At 37.5% G+C, this 25,485-nt stretch overlaps 3 protein-coding genes across 3 annotated transcripts in view; 1 reads left to right on the forward strand and 2 right to left on the reverse strand.

Moving 5' to 3' along the window:
- Nucleotides 1-5,351, forward strand: part of THBS4 (thrombospondin 4) — a 39,479-nt gene extending 34,128 nt beyond the window's left edge. Inside the window, exons 19-22 of the mRNA XM_072416320.1 lie at nucleotides 17-213; nucleotides 1,763-1,935; nucleotides 2,125-2,264; nucleotides 5,131-5,351. Of these exons, the coding sequence (XP_072272421.1) occupies nucleotides 17-213; nucleotides 1,763-1,935; nucleotides 2,125-2,264; nucleotides 5,131-5,183 (563 nt within the window). The 3' untranslated portion in view covers nucleotides 5,184-5,351. The remainder of the gene's footprint in view (nucleotides 1-16; nucleotides 214-1,762; nucleotides 1,936-2,124; nucleotides 2,265-5,130) is intronic.
- A 3,549-nt stretch (nucleotides 5,352-8,900) lies between these two features.
- LOC140334165 (serine incorporator 5-like) overlaps nucleotides 8,901-25,485 on the reverse strand; it is a gene marked incomplete at its 5' end in the record, with an annotated part of 24,816 nt that continues 8,231 nt past the window's right edge. Inside the window, 6 exon segments of the mRNA XM_072416322.1 lie at nucleotides 8,901-16,713; nucleotides 18,347-18,491; nucleotides 19,293-19,332; nucleotides 22,311-22,377; nucleotides 23,062-23,188; nucleotides 24,730-24,825.
- The window catches only part of LOC140334164 (serine incorporator 5-like), a 17,233-nt gene continuing 648 nt past the window's right edge, over nucleotides 8,901-25,485 (reverse strand). The window contains exons 2-7 of the mRNA XM_072416321.1: nucleotides 24,730-24,825; nucleotides 23,062-23,188; nucleotides 22,311-22,377; nucleotides 19,293-19,332; nucleotides 18,347-18,491; nucleotides 8,901-16,713 (exon numbers count right to left, since the gene is read on the reverse strand). Coding sequence (XP_072272422.1) covers nucleotides 16,566-16,713; nucleotides 18,347-18,491; nucleotides 19,293-19,332; nucleotides 22,311-22,377; nucleotides 23,062-23,188; nucleotides 24,730-24,793 — 591 coding nt within the window. The 5' untranslated portion in view covers nucleotides 24,794-24,825 and the 3' untranslated portion in view covers nucleotides 8,901-16,565. The remainder of the gene's footprint in view (nucleotides 16,714-18,346; nucleotides 18,492-19,292; nucleotides 19,333-22,310; nucleotides 22,378-23,061; nucleotides 23,189-24,729; nucleotides 24,826-25,485) is intronic.

The raw sequence follows: 25,485 nt of genomic DNA on the forward strand, positions 1-25,485 counted from the left end.
ACTGGTGTCTCCCCAGGTTATACTGCTTTTAATGGTGTAGATTTTGAAGGCACATTCCATGTGAACACTGTGACGGATGACGATTACGCTGGCTTTATCTTTGGCTATCAAGACAGTTCAAGTTTTTATGTGGTTATGTGGAAACAGACAGAGCAAACATACTGGCAGGCCACTCCATTTAGAGCTGTGGCAGAACCAGGCATTCAACTCAAGGTACCATTTAAACTGCATTAGCTCTACTTAGAAATGTGGAATAAGGTACTGAAGGTACAGTGGTGTCCAAAGACCAACTAATTGCCATTCTGGTCCTTATAAGCCACTAAAGCACTTCAATTAGATAGTGAAAAAGCAGCTAGTAGGGCTCAATAACCACTGTAACAATGTGATGCCATTCATTCTAAAAGGGAACCCATTTCACTCTCCTAACGTAATGGGGTTTCCATTCACTACTGAAAATACTGCATACATGTTTATGCCACATTTGGCAGTCTATTCAATTATGCCTTAACTCCATGCAGTGCAGTGGCGTGAATAGAGTCATAAGTCAGGAAAAGTCAGGCCCCACAGTAGACTTTTTTGCCTTGTCAGGATTTAAATTAGCGAAGTTACTGCAAGGTACAGGATTATTATACAAATATTCCTACTCTGACATAATAAAAGATATAGATATACCTAAACCTAAATATACCATTCTCAGACTGTGTACCAATATAGCAACCCATCAGGTTTAAACTTTCAGTCTTTAGTACCTGTTAAAGAATAATGTCAATACTATGACTGGTTGTGGACAAATGACTCTTCTTTTTAACAGCCTATGTTATAAATACCTTTATGTTAGTATATACCTTTTTGCTCAGCATTGAAGACCCCTGCAGATAGAGTAGTCTTCTTCATTTGATTATCCCCTGTACATTTCTCTGACAATAGCTCCAGCCGCTGTGTATGATGGGTGAAGTCATTGTCTGGCCAGTTTCCATATACTGATGGCTGGAGGTGTGTGCAAGGAGAATATCATTCCTAAGCCATGACTCTCAATCCTGGAAAGTTTCTCTGACTAATACAGCAGTGATATATTGTCTTCTTTCATGGAGCAGTAGGACTCTTGCCCATTATGACATCTCCCCAAGCAAGCTTCATATACAGTGCACTAACACCAGACTTCCAGCTTCATTTTTATTTACATAAGAAGCCTTGTTTTCATCTCATTTGGCATCTGCAATGGGGAATACTGGCACTGGGGCACATTGAAACAACAAACCAATGCTTCGAGCAGTAACCCATCTTTTTTGTAAAAAGACAATACAATTGTAATCTGTGGACCAATGCCATTTGAACACAGGTATTTACCAGTTTTCATAAGCTCAGGAGTAATAGCTGATATGAAATTCTTAGTCTGCTAACAGAAATACTGTCAGCGGCGGCATGTGCTTTCCCAGCATTGATCCTTTTTGATTTTTAACCTCCCTTCCTGCTTGTAACCCATTCAAATTCAGGGAAAACGGTGTCATATACTTTTAGGTCCCAGAACTTTACTAGGATTAGGGTAACTGCCAATATACAGGGATATTAAATAGACCTGAACTCCAGACTGATATAAAAAGTTTTATTTGGTATTAGAATTAGTATGTTAGAACTATTGGGGCCAATCAGGTGTTCTCTATGAACATGGAATAGGTGACAAGGAATAAACTAAATAAAAGAGGATAAAAGAATTTAGCAGGAAGATGTATTTATCAGTCTGCTGTCATTTCTTCCAATTTAGGCTGTCAAGTCAAAGACAGGGCCCGGAGAACATCTACGTAACTCTCTATGGCATACAGGAGACACCAATGACCAAGTACGGCTGTTGTGGAAGGACCCTAGAAATGTTGGATGGAAGGACAAGGTCTCCTATCGCTGGTTCCTACAACACAGACCTCAAGTTGGATATATTAGGTCAGTCTGTACAAAAATGAATAACTTTTCTGTTAGCTTTTCTGGAATTTATGTTGTATAGTTTGTTTCTTTTTTTTACCTTGTTTGAGATGGTGAGCATTTAAGTTTACAGTAGTTTACAGTAGTCTCAGTACAAAACTTCCAAGAGTCTTCATGCTGCCTTCTGAATATTTTTTCTGCTACTTCCAGGGCAAGGTTCTATGAAGGCAGTGAGCTGGTTGCTGATTCAGGGGTGACTGTGGACACCACTATGCGTGGAGGAAGACTTGGCGTGTTCTGCTTCTCACAAGAAAACATTATCTGGTCCAATTTGAAATACCGCTGTAATGGTAATGTATTTATACAGAACTCTAATCTAGATAAATTCTAATGCAGTTGATCCACAAAAAAATATTCTGTATGCAAAGAGATTATATTTGACTCAGGTATAATTTTGGAGTCTGAAGGACTTAAAGGACTTTTTCTTATCTCTTTGGATCATTTATTTATTTGCATCTAGAACAACTGAAAACTGTAAAGGGCAAAACCAGCTTTTATAGTCGTTCACTGTCCTTTGGGCTGCTAAATGATTTCAGTGGAGCCTCAAGTTTAAAGACCACATCTGCTAATGCATTTTACATCAATGATCTCTTGAGGTCCAAAACTAAAGTTGGTCAAATGTCTTTTTTTAATTTCATATGGGTATATAACAAAAAGAAAGATGTTTCTTCCTGCTTTCCTGGAAATTACAGTCTAAGGATCTGTTCATGTCTTACTAAAGCTAAAAAATTTAGTAATTTTATCCTTACTGAAGCTTACATTATAAGGATCTGCTTCTGCCTTATTGATCTTTTTGGAGCTTGCAGTCCAAATATATGCCCCTGATTTAGTAAAGCTTGCAGTCTAAGACAGTGTTTCTCAACTCTTTTAACAGGGGGGAACCCCTTTAAACAACTTCAGAGAGCCCCTGCTATTTTTGCTATATCCAGACCTCACTGTACAATACCGTGTGGTCTTTGGGAATAAACCTCCTACATTGCTGGCCACAGGAAAGAATCAGTTAAACTAATCTCAGAGTCCAAACTCATTGCTCAACAAACCCCCAGCAACTTCTGGAAGAACCCTGGTTGAAAAACCCTGGGTTAACTATATATTACTGCTTTACAGAAACTGACAGTGTAGGGAAATGTTGCTACATTACTGTAGCTTCGTACAGATTTAAAGGGGACATAAACTAATATAAACTGAAAAAAAAATGCAAGCAGACAAGAGTTTTTTTTTTCAGAACGTACAGGTCATGTCTCCTATGCAATAACACATTACCTGCCTGTTCACTAGATTTTGAACCTGACTGTTCAATCTTCTCTAGAATGCACACTGACCTGTGCAAGTGCAGCTTAGTTTACATTCTTGACAGTGCCAAGTGAACTCCAAAAAACGACTGGGTCAAGATGTAGGCGGTGCAGAGGGTAGGCATGTTTGCCCCTCCTTTAGGGTCCATACAGACACCTGACACCTGTCACAAGCGACAATTGTTTATGACAGCCGCCGCCAACCGATGGTCCACAAGAAATTTTTTGTGGTCCATGGCTTTGTCCCCCTTATGGACAGAACCCGCCCACTCTCCCATCACAGACTCAGACCTGCTTGCTAAATATCCTGGGGCGACAGTAGCGCAGGGCGGTGGACGCAATTTTTATTGCATCCACAACCCTGCGCTACTGTCACCCCCCCCCCCTTCCGCCCAGGAATTTACCAAACAGGTCTGAGCCTGCGATGAAAGAGGGGCAGGTTCTGGCATCATGACGTCACTCTGGGGGAAGTTTCTTCCCTTTTGAGTGACACACAGCCCCCTGTGGTCTGAGTTTGGTGAATTTAGTGGTCTGTAAGGTCGGAAAGGTTGGCAACCACTGGCTCATGATCACCTAAAATAGAAATAAAATAGTACAGGTGTCAGGTCAGATCAATAAATGACCAACCATAAAAAAAGTCTATTGTTTCAGCAGAGCACTTCCCAACTGTCTTCTCCATCCCCCATAAAACAGAATGGTAGCCAAGCAGTCTGTCTGTGGAATGATCATACATTAAACTGTAAATGATTACTAACATTAGTTTGAACGACCATTACTGAGCACCTGTACAGGCCTTTAGGATCAGTTTCTGCCTTACTAGAGGTTACAGTCTAGGGATATGTTCCTGATAAAGTGGAACTAAATGTAAACATTTACCTGTCTTTTCACATTTTTTTAACTAAACTCACCTCTTCTCACTCCATCACTGGCATCTTCACATGGTCTTCTTCTAGATTAGGAATCTTTGGCCATCTTTATTGGCCAAGCTGGAAAGGTATAACTCGAATAATTCATATATTCCTGCACAGCTCAGTGTACATTCATTAGAACAGGGTTCCCCAGTCCCTGGTCCAGACAGGTGGTCAGCCGGTGCATGAGAAGGACCCCTCTTGGGGCGCGGACCACCTCTCCGGTACGAGATAGGAGAGTGCGCAGGTTCTGGCATCTTGACGTCACTCTCGGGCAAGTGGTCCGTGAGTTCCAAAAGTTTGGGGACCAGTGCATTAGAAGATTGTGAACAGGCAGGTTAGTTTGTGTAATTACCGAAGAGACATAGCCTGTTCTTTCTGTAATAAAGAGCTTGCCTATTCACATTGTTTAAGTGAGGTTGTGCTTTAATCTTACAGTTGAAAGACCTGTGCCTGCCTTTTCTAAAGATTACAGATTAACATTTGTGCCACATATACAAATACAGCTATTTTAGGAAACTGTGGTTCCAGGGCAAACATATCATTATTCCCCACAACACATAAGACATGCCAGTACCAAGTACAGGGATGCAGAAAGAGTGAAAGATACAAGTTTTGCATGCTGGCTCCTCCAATCTTTGCATGCTTTCTGCCTGTCACAATATAATTGATATATTTAATACAACAGTGTTCTGAAAACAAAAAGCTTCTGTTCTTTTTGTAGAATACTCCCAATCCCCTGTCAAAGGAGCACAGTGTTACATTTTTATTTGTAAAACAAATTTTAGTAAATACATATTATAGGAAAAAAACACCAACACTTAACTCAAAAACTCGACAATTTACCTTTAAAACAAAAAAAAAAGTTTTCAGTTTTCCTTTCAACCTTTTCATGCAGTTTTACAAAGCAGTAGATGAACATTTTTGTGGCTTACAAACAATCTCTTTTTTTCCAGACACAATTCCAGAAGACTTTCAAGCTTTTCAAGCTCAGCAGTTTACATCATAAAGTAACTTAGAACTACAGAACACGTTTATTTTTTTTGTTTTGATGTAATCTCAGTTTTTATTTGTTAATAAGGACACAGAATTTGATGTAACAAAGTTTTTTTTATACCTACTGTACATGAATGTATGTGAAATAAAACAGATACAATAAAGAAACTTTTAAAGGTAATGAATATTGTGAAAATTCCTTCAAGCTTTCATTCTTTTGGTGCATTTGGAAGTTATTGGAAACCTCCTTAGAGTTAGAAGTAACACTTTTACCAATGGTCATTCTTTTACCGATGCCTATGACAACCATATGATTTCTGTTCCTTTTTTGTCCGGATAGTCTGCTAAATAAATAGCAAGGGACAAAAACAGCAAAAAGATCTGACAGGAGTTCTAATCCAGCCCCACTATTTAAAAATGAAAATGGTTTAATAATATAATCCAAAACCGGTCAGTTGGTAGCTCATTTTAAACTAACAGTCACTCCTTTATACATATTTGTGGCCTTAGTTCCATAATGGCAGGTTATAAAGGATGCCGTTTTTGGTACTGACTGGTTCTATTAATCTTTAAACATACAGAATATCTATGGGTTAGACATATGTCTGAACATTGGAAAGGAGCTGTTTAAAATTCTTTTCTAAACACGGCCCTGTCCGGCATCTGGAGGATGGATTGGAGGAAATCCATGTAGCACTTTTTCTAGAATATGGTGAAGCAGACCACATGCTGATGACAGCTTTCCATTCACGTCACAAGTAAAGTCATGTTATAGTAAACCCATCATTTCTTTTCATGTACCATGGAACAGACAAACCACTACTAAAAATTACAGCGTACACATGGTTTTATAGAAAAAGGTTATTTTGTAACACAAATGTTCCTCGCCTATGCAATATCAAAAATTCAATATAAATATATACATATATATATAATATAACCCTCAGTGAATGGCTATTTCAGTTCTGTAGGTCTCATAAACAGGTAATGAATAATAGTGTTCGACTCCACCAACATGGCTCCAAAGTTCATTTCAACACGCAACTTTACACAAGCCAGTGGCAGTGCCAGGCTCTGGGGATTTTTATATTGGTAACAGTGATATAAGCACTTTAGAAAAAACCTCCTATGATTTACCCTATAGCAGTATACGTTCAGGTTGGGTGGTCACCACTAATAGGCCAATCCATTTTAGCACAATCAGACTTCACTGTAGGACTATCCAAGTCTTTATGCCAAATTCTAAACTCCGTCAAGGCCTTACATCTGACATCCATAGTTGGTGTCAGTGGTGTATAGAACATCGCAGCATTAGTATTCAGTGGTTACCACTTCCACACTGCTGTTCTGTTCATAATGAAATGGAGCCTAGGATTCCATATACTATGGACTTTGTTTATTGTGTAACTGCTGTTTTGCTCATTAAAGGCATTGGTAATAGAAATTCAGCTTTAAGCAGGTCAGAAGCGATTTCCAGCTTACTAGTTGTTTTGACATGTTTTTTACAGTTTTTATTGCAAATAGCTGTGTCTTTTACATCAGTGGTCACCAACCTTTTGGAGGTCACGGACCAGTAATTTCACGGACTTCAGACTGCGCATGCGGGGGTATCATGTGTCACTCAAATGGGAAGAAACTTCCACTCAGAGTGATGTCATGATGCCAGAACCTGCCCACTCTGTTCAGAGACACAACCCGCCCACTGCTCTGAGCCTGCGATCCATACGGTAGACATGGTCCGTGGCTCTGGCTGGTGCACCCTCCCAGCAGGGTCCTACTCCTGACCTGCGCTGGGGGGGCACACCAGCCAGAGCCGCAGACCACCGGTTGGTGACCGCTGTTTTACATTCTTTAAATATATACTTTGCAGTAAGAAAATATGAAGATTGCCCTTAATGAACCCTACTTTTAAAGTTGTGTCCTAAAGTTTTTAAGGGACAGCCAGGTAACTAGCTAGTAGTAAAGGCAGTTGGGGTAGAATACTAATACTTTACAGTCTGTATGCTCCTTCTATGATCTTTACAGTCTAAGACTTGGGAAGTTTTAGCTTTTTTTTCAGTTTATGTATAAGGGTGGGGGACCCAGCTCTACCTCCCATCTGGATATTTAAGTAGGGAGGTCAGAGTATAACAAGTTTTACATATGGGAATTAAGAGTTAAACTAAGGCATTTCCTCTTGGCACTCCTCACTGACTTACCTGCTTGGACCAATGAGAAGTTCTCTGACCAGTTGGTATGGTACACAGTACAAGAACCTCGGTCCTGGAGATCCCCTCTAGTATATTGCAGTAAGATAAAATTGGGATCTCTCTGCCAGAGATCTTTAATGTAGCAGATTTTGGTAAAGGCCACCAACCTAATGCTGAAGCTTGGTATGCAGGTTGGAATTCTGGATTGAAGAAAAGGGTTGTATAGGAGTTTGTTTTTAGCTTATGTTTTTTTCCAGCGGGATAAAGAAGCCCTTACAATTTTTCTTGTACATGAAGTATTATAATGGTTGGGAGCCCCACACCAGGAACCGCATTGATACAGATGAGATTTGTGAAATGTAAACAGTACCAAGGGTATAATAATTAAAATTACATTCTAGGGTAGCATTAGCTGGATAAATTGGGCTACAAGATAGTAATATCACAAATTAAAATAACTACCTCTCATGCCCGATAGTCTTTGTAGGGCATTATTTTATAATTGTGGTCAATTTTAGCCAGATGATTTCCAGGAACCGATTTTTGTCGAGGATGACTCTGAATAAGTACAGGTCATTAAGGAGAATCTCCATTTTTAGTGCTGTCAATCTTCTACACCAGGATGTAATATGGGAATGTTGAAGCTATAGTAATTGGACCATAATTTGTGAAGACAGGTAAGTTATTATTGGGGTATAGTATAACAGTCACCTGTCAGGGTTATTCTCAAATATTCTTTAGTTTGTAGGTGCCAGGTAAAAGAAAAGTTGGGTTTTAAAAGGGCTTGCTTGGGACCAGGAATATTAGTGGTCATGGCTTTTGATTGATTTGAGTTTTACTTATGCCTGAGATTTCAGGGAAAGCCTGCAGTATTTGGAATAGGGTTGAAATGGAACAACTAATGTCTGTCTATTAGTGGCCATGTAAAAAAAAGTGTACAATGTGATATTTCAGGGAAAGCTTGCAGTATTTGAAATAGTGTTGGAACACTAACAATGACTTGAAGATGTCTGTCTGTTGGTGGCTATGTAAAAAAACCAGTGTACAACATCGTAAAGTACAATGCAGCAAAGTTATCAGAGCCAAGGAAATATTGGCTATGTTATTTTTTGGGTGTAATTTTATCAGAATATCCAATTGGTGTGTACCCATCTTTGGAAAAGACCTATTTATTACTGCATTGTAATAAGTTCTTATTTGACCACATCGGTAAATTAAAATATATTTCCATGAACATTAATCTTGGATTTTAAAAGGATCCTATTCTACTTGTAAATCAAACACAAGATTTCATAAAATTAAAAAAAAAACTTTGGCCAAAGACTCTTTTTTGATGACAAAGATCATCGTGGCCCCGTATGGAGGTAATGACAGACCCTTCAATGTTTATTTTACTTGCTGTTGTCATACAGCCATCATGTGTGTCAATCATGCACAAACCCAGCTGTTAAAACAGCATCCGAAATAGATTGACATCACTATTCTGCACTTACAAATTTGCACCTACACATCACGCTTGCAAAAATAATCACTCAAAAAAATTATCTTTAAAACAAATCTTTATTACATAGAACAGTGTTTAAAAAGGCTATAAAACTTTTATAAAGAAAACGTTGTTCATAATACAGGTTTCAAAGAAGGAATAACTGATGAATAATTTAACCAACCATACCTCCTGCCAGCTACGTAGAACATCTTGCATGATTTATATAAATCATCCATATTTTACTTCAGTACATTTTGTTTTCTCACACTGGCCCCAAATCCCATATCTACAGCATCATTCTCCATAGATTTACAATTTCCTGAGATCCATTACATCAGTCTGGAAAAAACAAATCAATCGGTCTTACACAAGAGGGCCTAACAACTGGCCAATCAATGACAAATGTTCTACAGAACTTGCTACATAACTACAATTTAGTCAGTTATTAAATAAATAACGTATCTGAATTGGTATATATTGTTGTAACATATAATTGTAAAAAAAAAAATGTAACAATTAAAAAAATGGTTCAAATACAAAGAAATGTAAAATGTATATGGTATTAGCATTTAAGACTGTTAAAATGTATGTAAAAAGGGGTTCCAGTTTAAATAAAAGATGCATCCCTGCTTCCAAGCTCCCTATGAAATATTGTCTAGCTGTTGCTTTTTATATGGGAACCGCAATAGGGTAAATTTGCTCATTCAGGCATAACAGAGGTCTATGGCAATATACCTAAACCAACCGTTCCCAACTGTTTTACACCAGAGGAACCCATAAAAAAGTTTTATGTCTTGGGGAACTTGTACTAATATTTTTCTGAGGTTAGTGAGAGAATTTACCCCCTTCCAGTGATGGTCAAAAACCACCCTACAGACAGCTAAAAAAATGATTGATGCTGTGCTGCTGGTTCTACCAACTGGCATGGGACCTGCAGATTTGTACCATTAGGAAGGTCAATCAGTCCCAGTACTCCTGGCAAGACCCTGAGGATCCCCAGGGCCCTACAAAAACTTGCTTGATAATGGCTGGTCCTAACAGATTGCAATCCCAGATTTCACCAGCAAGGGTACTACAACTGAAAACTAAACGTATGACTTAATTTCCCAGAAGGGAACTAATAAAGATGGTGGCTCCTTTCTTTAACTACATGAAAAAGACATGAGCAGAGCTACACTTTTAAATTAGAAAATCCCTTTACTAAAAAAGAAAAATCACAAACATGCATGCAAAAGTGCCAAAGCACTACTGAAGAAATACAAGAGAGAGGTTTTGGGTTTGTATGACAAATATCAGAATTTGCTCCAGTCCCACACCAAGCACCCATGCTTCCAGATATCTGCCTGTGCAGTGTCAGATTATCTGTGTACTATGAGTACATATACATAGATTATAGGCAAATTTGTACTTGAAAATTGTGGCACAACAGCATGTTTACGGGATTTCAAATTTAATGCTCTCCCTAATTGCTATATATGAGTGCTCTCTGGATCCCTACTGATGATTAACGGAGATGAAATAAAAAAGAGATATAGTCTAAAAAAAAAAGTCTAACATTTCCAGTGAGCTGATGTTACCCAAACATGTCAGATAACAAACACGCAGAATAGTAATAAATAATTTTATAATACAGAACTTAAGCTAGTATATAATAACACAAAAAAAGCATGAACAAAAGTTGACCACGCGCAGCATATGGATGAGCAGAGAAAGAGAGATGTGTGAAAAAAAAACTATCCCTTTAAGGATAGCAATTTTATCACTTATTAAAGTGTATCAAAACCCAAGAAGAAACTGTAATATATCGCTGCTTGCTGGTCCCTAGATGAGGTGGATAAACTGGACCCTAAACTGAACTCTATTGGCCTACTAACCCCTCTTCTTCCATCCAAGTATTTTCTGTACAGTTAGAAACTGTAACTAACCATAAAAAATACCATTATACATTATTTGTTCTTGGGTTTAAATATCCTTTTTAACACTCAGCCCATCCTAAAACTCTATTTTCACAGAATGCAAGCTTTTATTTTTTTATTTTTACAGTGTTAGCGAATTTCAGGTTGTATTTCAGGGATGGATAAATAAATGCAGATGCAAAAAGAAAGCCAGTCTAATCTAGGAAGTAGGGGCTAGGGGATATGAAGGTCCGCTGACGAAAAATACAGTGATACCTAGGCTAACATTTTTGTCTAAGGAAGATTCTTTCTGCTGTGTTTCAGCCTCGGCTAACTAAGATCGACTCGGCTAAAGAATGCAAAGTGGATGCCCAATAACAAACTGCAGCTCTGTTGAGCTGAATTTTCGTTTCATTTCAGCTAACAAAGATTTTGGATAACAAGTGTGATGCCAGAACTAATTATCTCCGTTAGCCAAGGTATCACTGTAATTGGATCCAGTTCTTATGCAAGGTGGCTGGCTACTATCAGCATATTACATTGTCCATGGATGTACTTGGATTTAATGGTAAACACATAGCTGGCAATATTACATATCAAGCAGAGGACAATAAAAAAGGCACAAAGAAAAATGAATGTAAATCCTTTTTAAGACACATACCGTATACGTGAGATCCCAGATGACTAGACACAGACTCACTGTATCTCTATGCCCATAGACACAATAATACCCACGATTATTGGCAGTGACAAACTGCAGTAGGCATCCAACAATCAGTAAAAATCAACTATTTCAAAAACATTTGGCCAAATATCTACAATATTTCTCCACCCAGGAATTCAAAGCAGCAAGAGAGCTAAGGAAATTTTTAAAGTAAAAATGTCTGAGGTCAGAAGTTTGAGAATAAAATTATAATCATATAAATAATCTCTAGGTTTGTATAGGTTTATAGTTAATAAAGCATAGGATATTGAATCCAACTGTAAAATAGGAAAATATATAAAAGCTTCATGTAATGATAGTTACAAATTTTTTATTAGTAGATGACTATGGCAAAAACAGGTTAGGATGACATCATGAATAGCAGAAAAATCAGAACAAACAAGGGTATGAATGGAGGAATGAGCAGATATGGAGAGAAGATCACCAAGTCACAATAATAACAGTCACCACGTAAGGAGGATTATGTCATCTTAGAAGTAAGTAGGTGAAAGACACCAGGAAGTGTTAGATTGAATTAAATTAAATCTCGACCAATAAATGATCTGAGAATTTGGATTCAAATCCAAGAAAAGAATTCCTAAAGCCATCAATGATAACTGATGACTGCCAAGTGTTCTTGCTGACACTTTGATAGTTACAACTAAAGTATCAATGTAGGGAGTTTAATGGTAGCCTGCACGTTTCTCTGATAGGAGTCCTTTAAAAAAAAGAAAATCCTCCTGCACACAATTGAAAACATATAATGGCCCTCTAATATCTATGGCCACAATGGGGAAACTGTTGTCACTGTTAGTGAAAGGAAATCTCTCTAACATAACCTGGGTTTTATTACATTCCCACTCCATTAAAAAAGTTATGCTTTTCTCCATACAAGCACAAAATAGAACAACAGAAAACAAAGCCATAATCTCTGAATATTCTTATAAAAAAAGAAAAAAAATAATGTTTAGCAATTTAAAACTTGGACCAGTGTCATCCTTTCTAAGTAAATCAACATTTACAGGAAAATATGCATTTCTTGTACACGTTTTCCCCTATTCCCACACAATTCCTTAATTAGAAATCAAGGCTCGGGCAGATTTTTTCCATTAGCAAGACAAGTAAACCAGTAATTACTAACAGGAAAGCACTGTACTGAATGAATTAAACAAAGAAGAATAAATAAGCAATACTATAAGAAAGAAAGGAATGTAGCTTGTTTGTATGTTTTTGGCAGGATAAACTGAGCAGAAGACATGGAATTGGCCATGCCAATGACTACCTCTACCCAAGCTCCCTAGAAGGGTCTATTGTTTTACTAAATTGCATGTTTACCCAAGCCTTGCATGTTAACCCAAGCCTTGGTGTTCTATATACACACGCTAAAAAGAAAGCCAGCTTCTACTTGCATCAAATAAATGGCTTGCTGTAATAGGAAGCAAGCAAACGGCTTCTTGTCACAGTTATTTTTACCAACTTTTATGTCATACATTGGCATGCCTAAATGGACACACACTGGAGAGTATAGACAGGTCCGTACATTGTGTTTGTTAGTAGTATAAGGGATTTGTACAGTCAGATTATAACACGTGTGATGAGCTTTGGAATTATAAATATGTAATTGTCTGCCCTTTAACAAACCTTTTTTTACATTTATATGACATATCAGCCTTTTTGCTGGGCAAACTAAAATCATAAAGTACTAAACTTTATCAACAAATAAAACAAACATTATTAAACAATTATGTATAGAGATGGTTGGGAAAAAGAGAAAAATAAACATTACTGAAACTGGAAGAAAAAAAACACAGAGTTCAGAAATTTACCAGCTTTTACCAGGACTAAACAGACTTTTAAGGGCGGTTATCTCATCTGATGAAATAAATATATAATTTATATAATGAATTCAAAACATAAGAAGAGTATCCTCTGAACTGATATGGGTGTATCGCATAGAAATGAAGCAAACATTTTGTATCATTTAATACCCAACTCTGGAAGTATGACACCACTGGGTCTGCTTTATGAAAATGACAGAAAAGAAAATAAAGTTAAAATGACAATTCAAATCAAATCTTATTTTAAGGAAATTATAGCCCAAGTCCAACAAATCAGGGCAAAAATACCCAAGGATTTGTTTTCTTTTGGTAATTAAAAGGCAAAGCAGAAAACCCCATAAGCATTTATCTTTCATTAGAAACAAGTAATGTGGTTGTTGTGGGTCAGAGCATTTTGTGTCTAATTTAATGTCCAGCTTTTGTCTCCAACCTGTCACTTGTATTCTATTTTCAGCAATTTACACAAAAATAAAATAAAAAAAACTGCCTTAAAAAGAAATGAGAAATAACTATGATGAAATACGTGCAACAAAATATTCATCCAGTAAATAAAAAGAATACATTTTAGTGAATTCACAGCTTGTAGCAAAATGTTGTCTAGTTTTTGGTAAATTTAGTTACATGTGCATATGTTTCATACAGTTTATATTACTCTATAATAGAAGCCCTTTTAAGATAAAGTTTTTTTTTTATCTGGATAAAATACAATGATAGAAATATTGCAAAAATCCCAATAGCATAGAGAATAGTTCTTACCACAGATCACAGAACAATACCAGTTAAATTGCACTTAGGTCTGCTTGGTTCACTTTAGTAAGCTACACAGTGTTTAGAAGTGTGGTCCCAAGATTTAGAGATGTCCACTCGAAACTAACAAATTGTTTCAGCTGAAGGGTGATGGTAAAAGCTGTGGGTATATTCTGATATGCTTTGTGGCTCTGGCTGGCATGATGGTTTAGCACATTGAAAATGATTTGGTCTAAAAAAATGCCAGGGTAAGCCGTAAGGGTTCTGGCATAAAACATATGAAAGGCAAAACGCAGAACAAAGCACCAGATAGGGGTGAGGCAAGGGTGGACATAGAAAGGTGCAAAGTGTGCTGCTGTACAAGGGCCCTGTAGGCTTCTCAGTCACAAGGGGCCCTAAGTCAATTCTGCACAGGGGTCCCCTGTAGGCTACATCCACTAGGGTGAGGTATATTCTGAGGTTGGACACAAGTCAAGACATTATTGTATAGACAAGCCCTAGGATCCACAAGGCAGCACAGGGATTCTTTTGGACATTAGCATGGGAAGAAATCTAAAGAGAAGCATGGCTGTATTATTTTGTGCCAGGTTAGGTTCACTGCTTTATGTGTTGTTGTTACCAGAAAGAGAAATAGAACATGGAGGTACACTGACGTACTGAACCTCCATGGTGAGAAATGGGCACATATATATTTTTAATACCTAGACAACTATTATGTCACATTTACATACTGTCTTGGTCAATGGTAAGATCACAGCCAATCCAAATGGTCCACTGGTCTATGTATAATAAGCCTTGCCCACAACCTCTTCCATCCCCCTCCAACTAATTCACAATGATTCAGATGGAATGTCACCTTCACATCCTACAGACCAATTACATTTCCAAAATTACATAGACTTTTTGTACTTATTCTTGGATACAACAATGCCTGTTTTCTAGGTATTTATTTTAGACAATTTTCAATAATTTAGGTAATAATATAGTAAATTACATCATTAGTATGGTACAATTCAACTATTGTATATAAACATATAGCACAAACTCAATGTAAACATCATCATAGTATACATATGTGGCTCTGTGGTCCAGACAATTGACGGAATAGTGAATGTTTTCAATTTTAGTCATATAGACACTGATAGGATAGGCTGATTATTTTTTTCTACTGGGCCATGGTGAAAGTTTCGTTTCTTGGAGAAAAAAAAAGCTAATTTTTTTGCATAGCACAAATACGGGCTTTAAAGGTACCTGTTGCTGATTTGTCAAGGCACATGTTTCAGAGCTGTATTTTGTACCCTTGCATTTTAACTTGATCTGAAACTGACATATGCATATTAAGTTATCCAACACCTACACATGCATGTTCTAGGGCAGCAACAAAGCCAATATTGAAATAAGTACAATGACAGTCTTTGAACATGTAGCTTTAAAAACAAATCGGCAATGGCTAAGCCTGTACTTCTATCCTGACAGGTTACTTCTGGAGAGGTAATTCCAATTACTGCTATTGGAATGGATTCCACAATCAAAAAGCCTGAAGCTGTTAACGCATGGGTCTCTGTATTTTGACTTTTAATAACTCACATTAATGTCAACCAATGCATCAAGCTGACATATTTGATTGTGGTATAAAATATTTTGTCACTGTATGGTCAGCCATTGCTTGCTTCTTCCGACCCACATACATTAAGATCTGGTTGTACATTTCTAGCTGTTTGATGTTCAGTGGCCAGATCCCACACCTTGGAGTAAATCAACTTGTACATAACTTATCTGACCAATAAATTTGTTTCTGGGCTCAAAGAATATGGAATACGTGAAATAAGGAATATCTTGGTTAAACTGAGGACCACTGTTGTGGATCACAGAAATGTTTCCACATGAGCATGGCAGAGCAGATAAAACTTTTTAAACTGCTCTCTAATGTATTTTAGACATGTACATTACAAAATGGCTTGCAAATTGTGGCTAACAAATTCAGGTCATATATATAAGGGGTTCACAACATGCAAACTGTAAGTACCTAAAAAAGAACTACATGTGTTGTCATAACACATTAATACACCAAGAGACACTGATAGGTGAAATGGGTAGAAGCCATGAGGCCTGCTATGATGTAGGCAGTACATTAATGGTCCCAAGCAGGAGAATATTAATGGGATTCCCTCTATTGATAAGACGAATAAAGTCTAAATCTACCCTCCCACCCAGACAAAATGACATGAAAAGCACTTGTAGGACGTTGCCTAGAGTATTGTTCTTTTTCAACGAGACAAACAAATCTGAAAATAAGTAATCTGGCTCAATGTGTTTTTTTTTTTTTTTTTTACATTGGACATGCTAACAGAACACTGTTGTAAAAATTGGTTTATTGATGTCTACGTTTGTGTCCTGCACAATATTTTTTACAATAAAAAGGGTTTTTAAAAAAATCAGTTCTCAAACGAGCATATGTAGCTGGATGAAGAACATGTAACAAATGACGTAACAGATCATAAAAAACTTTTTAGAACAGATAAAAGAGTCCTGGCTATCTACACCACATATCCTCCTCTGTTGCAGCACATTGGAAACACTAGAGAGCCGAGATAAAGCACTATACACATCCAGCAGGAAGCCATCTTCACCCAGAAGGGGGACCAGCTGCCAGTAAAGAGCTTTTCTATATCAGCGTGATTATAACTGTGGAAAGAGAAAAGATGGTAAGAATGTGCCGCTAACAGACAGATCTTCCTGTATCTCTTCTTTTGTATTAGTGGTCTAGATATTATTGGACTTGTTCATTGAAATTATTTAGGTAAATTGTCATTGCAAAATGTGCAACTATAGGGAATATCCTGAAAATGTGAATTCTGCCCCATCATAATCTTTCTCACTATTATCTTCTTTTCTTCCGCATTCCAATCTTTGGCCACCTTGATTGGCTGGCATGCCGTTGCTCCCACACAGGAGTGCAGGAGTTTATTCAGTCCTGGCCCCAGGAAGGGAAGTCAGGATGTGTTGAGTAATACGGCAACTAATGCTGCGCTGCACATGCATGAGAGCTAGGCAGCGATCAGGCAGGTAAGAATGCTTAATCCAGAAGGGACATTGCCTGTCTCTTTCTGCAATAAACACCTGTCTAATCACAAAGTTTGAAATAAATCTGCCATGGGAAAATTATATTGCCAATGCTTGGGATAAGGAAAAAATGGAAAGAGAAGAAAGGGGGCTCTTTAAGGCTCATTACACCGGGTTGGTTACGATGTATACCAACTCCAATAAGGTAAGGGCCCTTACCTTATTGGAGTTGGTATACATCATAACCAACCCGATGTAATGTATCTAGGTTCATAGTGCCAGAGTACGAATCTATATATGTGTATTTGTTAAGACATTTATTTTAATTCATCGATTACAAATAAAAGATTTTAATCAGTTATCTAACAATTATGCCTTAAAGAGCCACCTTTCTTCTCTTTCCAATTTTTCCGTATCCCAAATTGTTTAGGCTTGGCAATACTACTTAAGTAGTCGTATTTTTATCCCTTAAAAACTTATCACGTAATAACCCTCTCTTTGGCCATTGCTTACTTTCTTCTGAAAATGCCATTTAGGAGGATGTCTAGCTTAAGGTAAGCATGCAAGTCAGAAAAAATCATTAATCCTGCTCTCTATACCTGTAAATATTTAGGGTGACATTTTCTCACCAGCCAGTAATGTAAGAGGCACTCTTCCCACTCACCACCAGGCTAATGTACTGTGAGCAATTGTAGCAGACCTAAAAGTTATTTCAAGGTTTCCTCCATGTTAAGAAGGTAGAATGGCTGCTCTAAATACTGATTCTCCCTATTCCTCTATGATCACCCTGTACAATCCAAGATTATGTCATGATAAATAAAGAATCCTAATTAAGGCCCAAGTACAACTGTGTCAGTCCATAAACTGCCTTTGAGTTGTCACTTTGTAATTACATGATAATAACACACATATATATATATATATATATATATATATATATATATCATTTAATGGGAATGCACAGCTGGCAATAAAAGAAGCTAGAAGTTAAATTTGGGTCCTTGGATTTAATGGTCCCCGGAATAAATGCACTCTCAGCATCGCCTATATAAATACACTGGGAAACTGGAAAAATACACTAGAAAAATGTAAACGACACATGAAAGCATATAGAAATAAAATCAAAACAATTTTACAAGATTTTACAAAATCATATTTGTCTAAAGACATGAAAATTATTAAACATTATTAAATTATAAATATTAACAATGAATCATACATGATAATAAGAAAACACATTTTCTTATCTACTTACTGAAACCAGTTGGTGATTGTCATCATCATGTAGAATGTGCCTAGGAAAAAGATGAAGTGGAAGCGGGCATAGCTGTACAGAGTCCTCTCTTCTTCGTCATAAGACACTGCCTGTCCTCCCCGAGTTTCTACCCGGCCTTCTCTAGCTAGAAACAGGGAGAAATGTTCTGTTTTAACATACATTTTTTTTCAAGACTATAGTGTTGTAGAACAGGCTACAGATGGTCACTTTTACATTTCACAGGTAACTGTGGCCATTTTAAAGATGAAATCAGGACGTGTAAAAAGCAAAAAATCTGTCAGACTTTTTATACTGTTCTAGTACTGCAACACTATATCAAGCAATTTATATCAATTTGTTATAAATGATCTCCTATTAGCTGGCACATGCTTTAAATCCAGAACAAGATCCATTTCAGGTTTTCTGGATCACCCATGTTTTCCCATGATAGTCTATCCTCCCCAGTCTTTGAGACCTTTAATAAATCAGGCCCACTGTGATTTAGACTGCCTAGCCTGGGAGATGGGGAACAACACTGACTTCAAGTAAGAAGTAATTAAAATAAGATGAAATGATTCAAAATCTGATTCATGCAAAGTGTGATTCATGTAAAGGGTTTATTCATGTCAAGACAAAAAGAGATGAGAAATCTCTTCAACAGGGACACTGATAAAACAAAGAAGTCTGTTATAGTTCGGAAGCATTAGAACTTATTATGTCTTATAAAACTGTTTGTTCCTTTTTACTTGGAAAAGTTGCAATCACATAATTTACTACTACAGTGTTTGGTATAATCGCATTGATACTAAAAACCTAAAAATATCCAACCCTTCTATGCCATACATAACAAGCTTTACCATTACCTTTAAATTGGAATGATGGAAATAAATTTTACAATTAAAAAAATACCACAACTTAGAATAAGATATAAATAAAGTTTTCTTACCACCTTTGCTGGAGCCGAAGCAAAAGCAGCAACGTGCAATCTGTAAAGAGAAACAGACATGAAACAAAAGGTTCATGCAAGCAAGGAACTTATATCAGAAACTCCTTCTGTAGACCAGATTAGTTCTAATAACAATTCACACAAAGCTGTTAGTGACAGCCAAGGCAAGTGGTTGCTTATACTTGAAAATCCAGCAGCTACAGTATAAAAGCACTTTTGCTATTCACACATACAGTGAGGGAAAGAAGTATTTGATCCCCTGCTGATTTTGTACGTTTGCCTTCTGACAAAGAAATGACCAGTCTATATTTGTAATTGTAGGTTTTTTGTAGCTGTGAGAGACAGAATAACAACTAAAAAACCCTCAAAAACCCAGTGCTCAAAAGTCAGAACTTGATGTGCATTGTAATGAGTGAAATAAGTATTTGATCCCCTATCAACCAGCAAGATTTCTGGCTCCCAGGTGTTGTCACTGTATGCAGGTAACGAGCCGAGATTAGGAGCACCCTCTGTAAGGGAGAGCTCCTAATCCAAGCTTGTTACAGTACCTGTATAAAAGACACCTGTCCACAGAAGCAATCAATCAGATTCCAAACTAGCCACCATGGCCAAGACCAAAGAGTTGTCCAAGGATGTCAGGGACAAGATTGTAGACCTACACAAGGCTGGACTGGGCTACAAGACTATCGCCAAGCAGCTTTGTGAGAAAGTGACAACAGTTGTTGTGATAATTCACAAATGGAAGAAACACAAAATACCTGTCAATCTCCCTCAGTCTGGGGCTCCATACAAGATCTCCCCTCGTAGAGTTGCAATGATCATGAGAACGTTGACGAAGCAGCCCAGAACTACACGTGGGGAACTTGTCAATGATCTCAGGGCAGCTGGGACCATAGTCACCAAGAAAACAATTGGTAACACACCGTGTGCAGTGAAAGCCTGAAATCTTGAAGAGCCCGCAAGGTCCCCCTGCTCAAGACAGCACATGTACAGGCCCGTCTGCAGTTTGCAAATGAACATCTGAATGATCCAGAGGAGAACTGGGTGAAAGTGTTGTGGTCAGATGAGAACAAAATTGAGCTCTTTGGTATCAACTCAACTTGCCGTGTTTGGAGGAGGAGGAATGCTGCCAATGACCCTAAGAACACCATCCCCACCATCAAACATGGAGGTGGACACATTATGCTTTGGGAGTGTTTTTTTGCTAAGGGGACAGGACACCTTCACCTCATCGAAGGGACAATTGACGGGGCCAAGTACCATCAAATGTTGGGTGAGCACCTCCTTCCCTCAGCCAGGGCATTGAAAATGGGTCGTAGATGGGTATTCCAGCATGACAATTACCCAAAACACAAGGCCAAGGAAACAAAGGAGTGGCTCATGAAAAAGCACATGAAGGTCCTGGAGTGGCCTAGCCAGTCTCCAGACTGGTTGATACGGGATCAAATACTTATTTCACTCATTACAATGCACATCAAGCTCTGACTTTTGAGCACTGGGTTTTTGAGGGTTCTTTTGTTGTTATTCTGTTTCTCACAGCTACAATAAACCTACCATTACAATTATAGACTGGTCATTTCTTTATTAGAGGGCAAATGTACAAAATCAACAGGGGATCAAATACCTCTTTCCCGTCCATTATGATCTATGCCTACTAGGCTGTTTATAGATTTGTAGAGCACATACTGTATTCACTGACATTTACTTCAATGTAATTGTTTACCCTCCGCCCCCCTTTGTCTAACTTCTCCTTTTTTTTCCTCCAATATCTCCTAATATATAAGGCTTTTATGTTAAACCAATTGAAAATACATAGATAATGTTCTAATCTGACAGGTCAGCATATCGTTATTTGTCTATAAACCCTGTTTATTGTATGTTCCCTTCATTATTGTAATGTTTTACCTATTTAAAAATATAAATGTCTTTATTTTCTGTCTGTAAGTTATAGTAAAAAGTCTGATTTCTTACAAATGCTTTATGTTTCTGTAATACAAGAAAGCAGTGTACCCAGTCATTAGAATATATGACAGATCTGAGTTTCTCCTGACTAGAGGCATTGTGCCAATTATTATTATTATTATTATTATTAAACAGGATTTATATAGCGCCAACATATTACGCAGCGCTTGTGCCAATAACCACAAGTGGCCACCGCCTTCATAAGCAAACAGGTATGTCTGCCTGATTTGGAATAAACACTTTCCCCTATTCATGGAATGTCTGGATGTCACCAGAAGGGCTATTCTGGGTTGGGCCAACCTGCAATTCCATGTATGTAGACCAACAGGAATGTATGTAAAGCTTTCCCAGCCTGTTAACTTTTACTTCAGCAAGCACATAAACAGTACAAAGCTACATAAACAGTACAACAGGCGATAAAGTTACTGTGTATATTCTTCTTTAATGACCACACTATAAATATAGAAAAAAACATGGCTGGTCTTCTGGATAGTTAACATTGGCCACAAAATTGGCACACAGCCACCCGCATAGCATGATATGAACTGTCAATAACATATTCCAGTTTACAGAAAGTTTTAGAATGCTGCTTTAGCTACTACAGCAGTCCTTATTATGTTTATGCATTGATGACATTACACAAGTAGACATTAGATAGCATATATGCAATTTGCCACTTGAAATTATTTTATTATTGTTGTACAATTACCTGCAGAGGATACATTGTTTGTGTTTATCTACACCTCCAATTTGGCACTGAAAACTCCTTAAACAATATAGCCAGATATAGTGATTAGTTATGGAGATGTTATTACTGTACATTTATATGCCAATTAATCGATTGTATATTTTTGTAAAATGCTTCTTTAATGGCGGGTTGTTATTGGGTGTTTTCCCCCGTCCAACCCAGAGGGAAACCTGGGACGCTGGCAGGTTATGATACCTTTGTCATCTGAGGATTCTCTTAAAACACAGATAGGATAATAAATGCAAGAAAATATTTTGGAGTAATAATTCATTATTATAGTTAATAATATGGGAACTGTAAAAATGTACCTCTTCCCCTGGTGGTGCATATCTTCCCCTCAGAGTATCACAAAACGCATGTGTGGTTGAAGTCAGACTGTGGCATAAATAAACAATATATAAATAAAAACAAAAAGACAGTGATAAAAACATAAATAGGTGGGAACAGGAAAGAATGATATAAAATAAGAAAAGAATAAGACGGGGACACAGGAATGGGACAAGGAAATGTTAAGAAGAACAGAGAGAAAATGAAAGGCAGAGATATTTGGCCTGATTTATGAAAGCTCTCCAAGACTGGAGTGGTTACACTTTAATTAGTGAAGCTTGGTGATCCAGCAAACCTGAAATGGATCTGGTTCCAGGTTTGCTGGATCACCCAGCTTCACTGATGAAAGTGTATTTTCTCCAGCCTTGGAGAGCCTAATTAAATCAGGCCCACTGGGTTTGATTTATCAAAACCAAAAGTCATTTGCTATTAATAAGATAGCATATAAAGAAAGATACAACCATATGTCATCACAATACTACCTAAACCTGCCCCTAAGAATGTTCTGAATATGTAAATGGAGATTTGTCAAAAACAAACAGGCATCTGATTCTTTACCCTGTTCTGGTTTATTATAATCTTGAATATATTAATATAATATAATAAACTTTTTTAAATTGCTTTATAAATTTGTAAAAACAGTTTTGGACTGAAACACCTGAGAACCCAGAACTGTTTGACTTTTATTATATCAACCTGTGTTTTAGTGTTTTATAAATGTCAGCTACTCACCAGGAGTACAGAATGCAGCCAAGCATGATACATGCACCCAGAACAGAGACCAGCCGCTCATCTTGGTTTATGCCATTACCGAAGTTTGGAACACAGATTGTTACGTTCTTTCCCTCCTCATCCAGAACTTAAAAATAAATAAAAATGTGTATGAGTTACAGGAACAGACTTATCTTATTGTTCCATTTTTGGTATGATGAATATATCACTAAAACATCCCACAAATAAGTAAAAAGAGGCCCCCTATTGATCTTAAAAGAAATTCAGTCCTTGCCCTGCAGCTGCCCATGCTGCAGTAATATGCCAAACGTATTAATCAAGAAGTTGAACACATCACCCTTATCGTATAGAAACAAACAGAAAGGAAGTGATGCTTTCTAGTTGTAATCCTGTACTAAGGTCGCAATGCTGATCCTCCAGGATTTAGTGAAATACAATAAGTGAACAGTCATCCTAATATTATTATTAATAATAATAATAATAATAATAAACAAACATGTATATAATGCCAAGGCAGCGCTGTACATTAAATAGGGATTGAAAATGACAGACGAATACAGACAGTGATACAGAAGGAGAGGACCCTGCTCTGAAGAGCTTACAATCTAGGAAGTGGGGGAAGTAACATACAATAGGAGGGGAGATATGTAGTGGTGGGAAGTAGTGATGGTTTCTGGAGACAGAGGAAGACGGGTAGGCAAGTTTGAAAAAATGGGTTTTGAGTGCTCTTCTAAATGAGCAGAAAGTAGGAGCAAGATGAATAGGTAGATGTATACCATTCCAGAGAGTTGGGGCAGCTCTAGAAAAGTCTTGGAGCCGTGCAAGTGAGGAGGTTATGAGTAAGTCATTAGTAGGTCATTGGAGGAGCGGAGAGAGCGGCTGGGGGAGTATTTTTCTACCAGATCAGGAAGGTAAGTGGGACAAGAACTGTGTAGGGATTTGAAGGCAAAGCACAGGAGCTTGACTTTGATTCTCATGTGAAATGGAAGCCAATGGAGAGAACTACAAAGAGATGCAGTGGAAGACGAGCGGTGGTAAGGATGGATGAGTCTGGCTGCAGCATTCATAATAGATTGTATAGGAGAGAATCGGGTTAGTGGAATACCAGAGAGGAGGAGGTTACAGTAGTTCAGACGAGAGATGATAAGAGCGTGTACAAGGACATCCTATGACAAAAAGTTTGTACTGGAAGGGTCAGCAGGTAAAAATATAGGAAAATAGCCAGAAAAAGGAAAAGCAATGTAGTCATCATATTTAATAACAGGTTATCTGCAATATATTAGGTTCTTGTTCTAGGGTTTAGACTCACTTTATGCAGACAGGAAAAGACATAATCTTACTTAAAATTCTATTAATAAGCAGCAGGGGTTCCCTCTGATGTGATTCATGCTGAAAATATTACTATTTAGCTTGATCCAAGTCAGAGGTGACTGGATATAATTTTGTTTTCTCTCGGGTACTATTCATGTCTGAAGGAAGCTCTGTCCAGTGGGGAGCAGAACCAAAAACAATCCTTACTGTTGGTTTAACCATTATCTGTTGATCCTAGTAGCTTTAGACACACATTATTTTCAACCAAAGCCAAGTGTTCTAAATCTCTTCCAGCGTGTGCTGCTCAGTGTCATCTAGGGGGAAACCATACATCTGAAGATGTGATAGAACACTTACTTGTCTCTGGGGGTTTGTTGGACAGAGAAGAGAAGGTCAGGTACATGACATAGCAGCTGATCATTCCCGAAGGCAGCAATCCCGACTGTGGGCTTTCTTATAATAAAAATAAGAACATTGTAAGATATAGTTCAATTATTAGGAATGCTGAACATAAAAAACATCTTTTACATGGAAATAAATGGAATTATTTTACCCAGATACGATATTATTGTAAGAGTTACCTGGAAGAATTAGGAGAACATTTATATCAATGCATTTGTAAAATAAGCCAATTTTAGTACCTCTAATGCTTTATAACATTGTAATATGTTTTGGGGGCACCAAGCTGCTGTGTATATAAGTGTAATGACCATTGGTAGAAAAACTAGAGAAGATGTGCGATACCCCAAAACTCCAAGGGTAACATCACATGCGGAAAGGACAACATCATATGTGTACCTAGAGATTGCTGTGCCAGTTAAATTATACAGCATGTAAAGTATGGACTCTTAAGCTTCCAACCACCATGCAGAATGAAGAAATATCTGATGATGTTGTGTGTTCTAAGACAATTTTATGTTCACGTCACTAGTAAAGAGTGGTTATCCTAAGTTTGCATAGCGCTGTGATTTGGTCTGGCCATTCTACTCATATTTCTTTCACCTACAAAGTGTTTCCATTCACAGAACTGAGTGTGTTTGTGCCATTCTGAGTAAACCTTAGAGATCAACAGCTGCTAAAATATTAAAATCAGTCCGTCTGGCACCAACAATC

Source organism: Pyxicephalus adspersus, chromosome 6 (assembly GCF_032062135.1).
Source record: "Pyxicephalus adspersus chromosome 6, UCB_Pads_2.0, whole genome shotgun sequence".
NCBI classification, from domain to species: domain Eukaryota; kingdom Metazoa; phylum Chordata; class Amphibia; order Anura; family Pyxicephalidae; genus Pyxicephalus; species Pyxicephalus adspersus.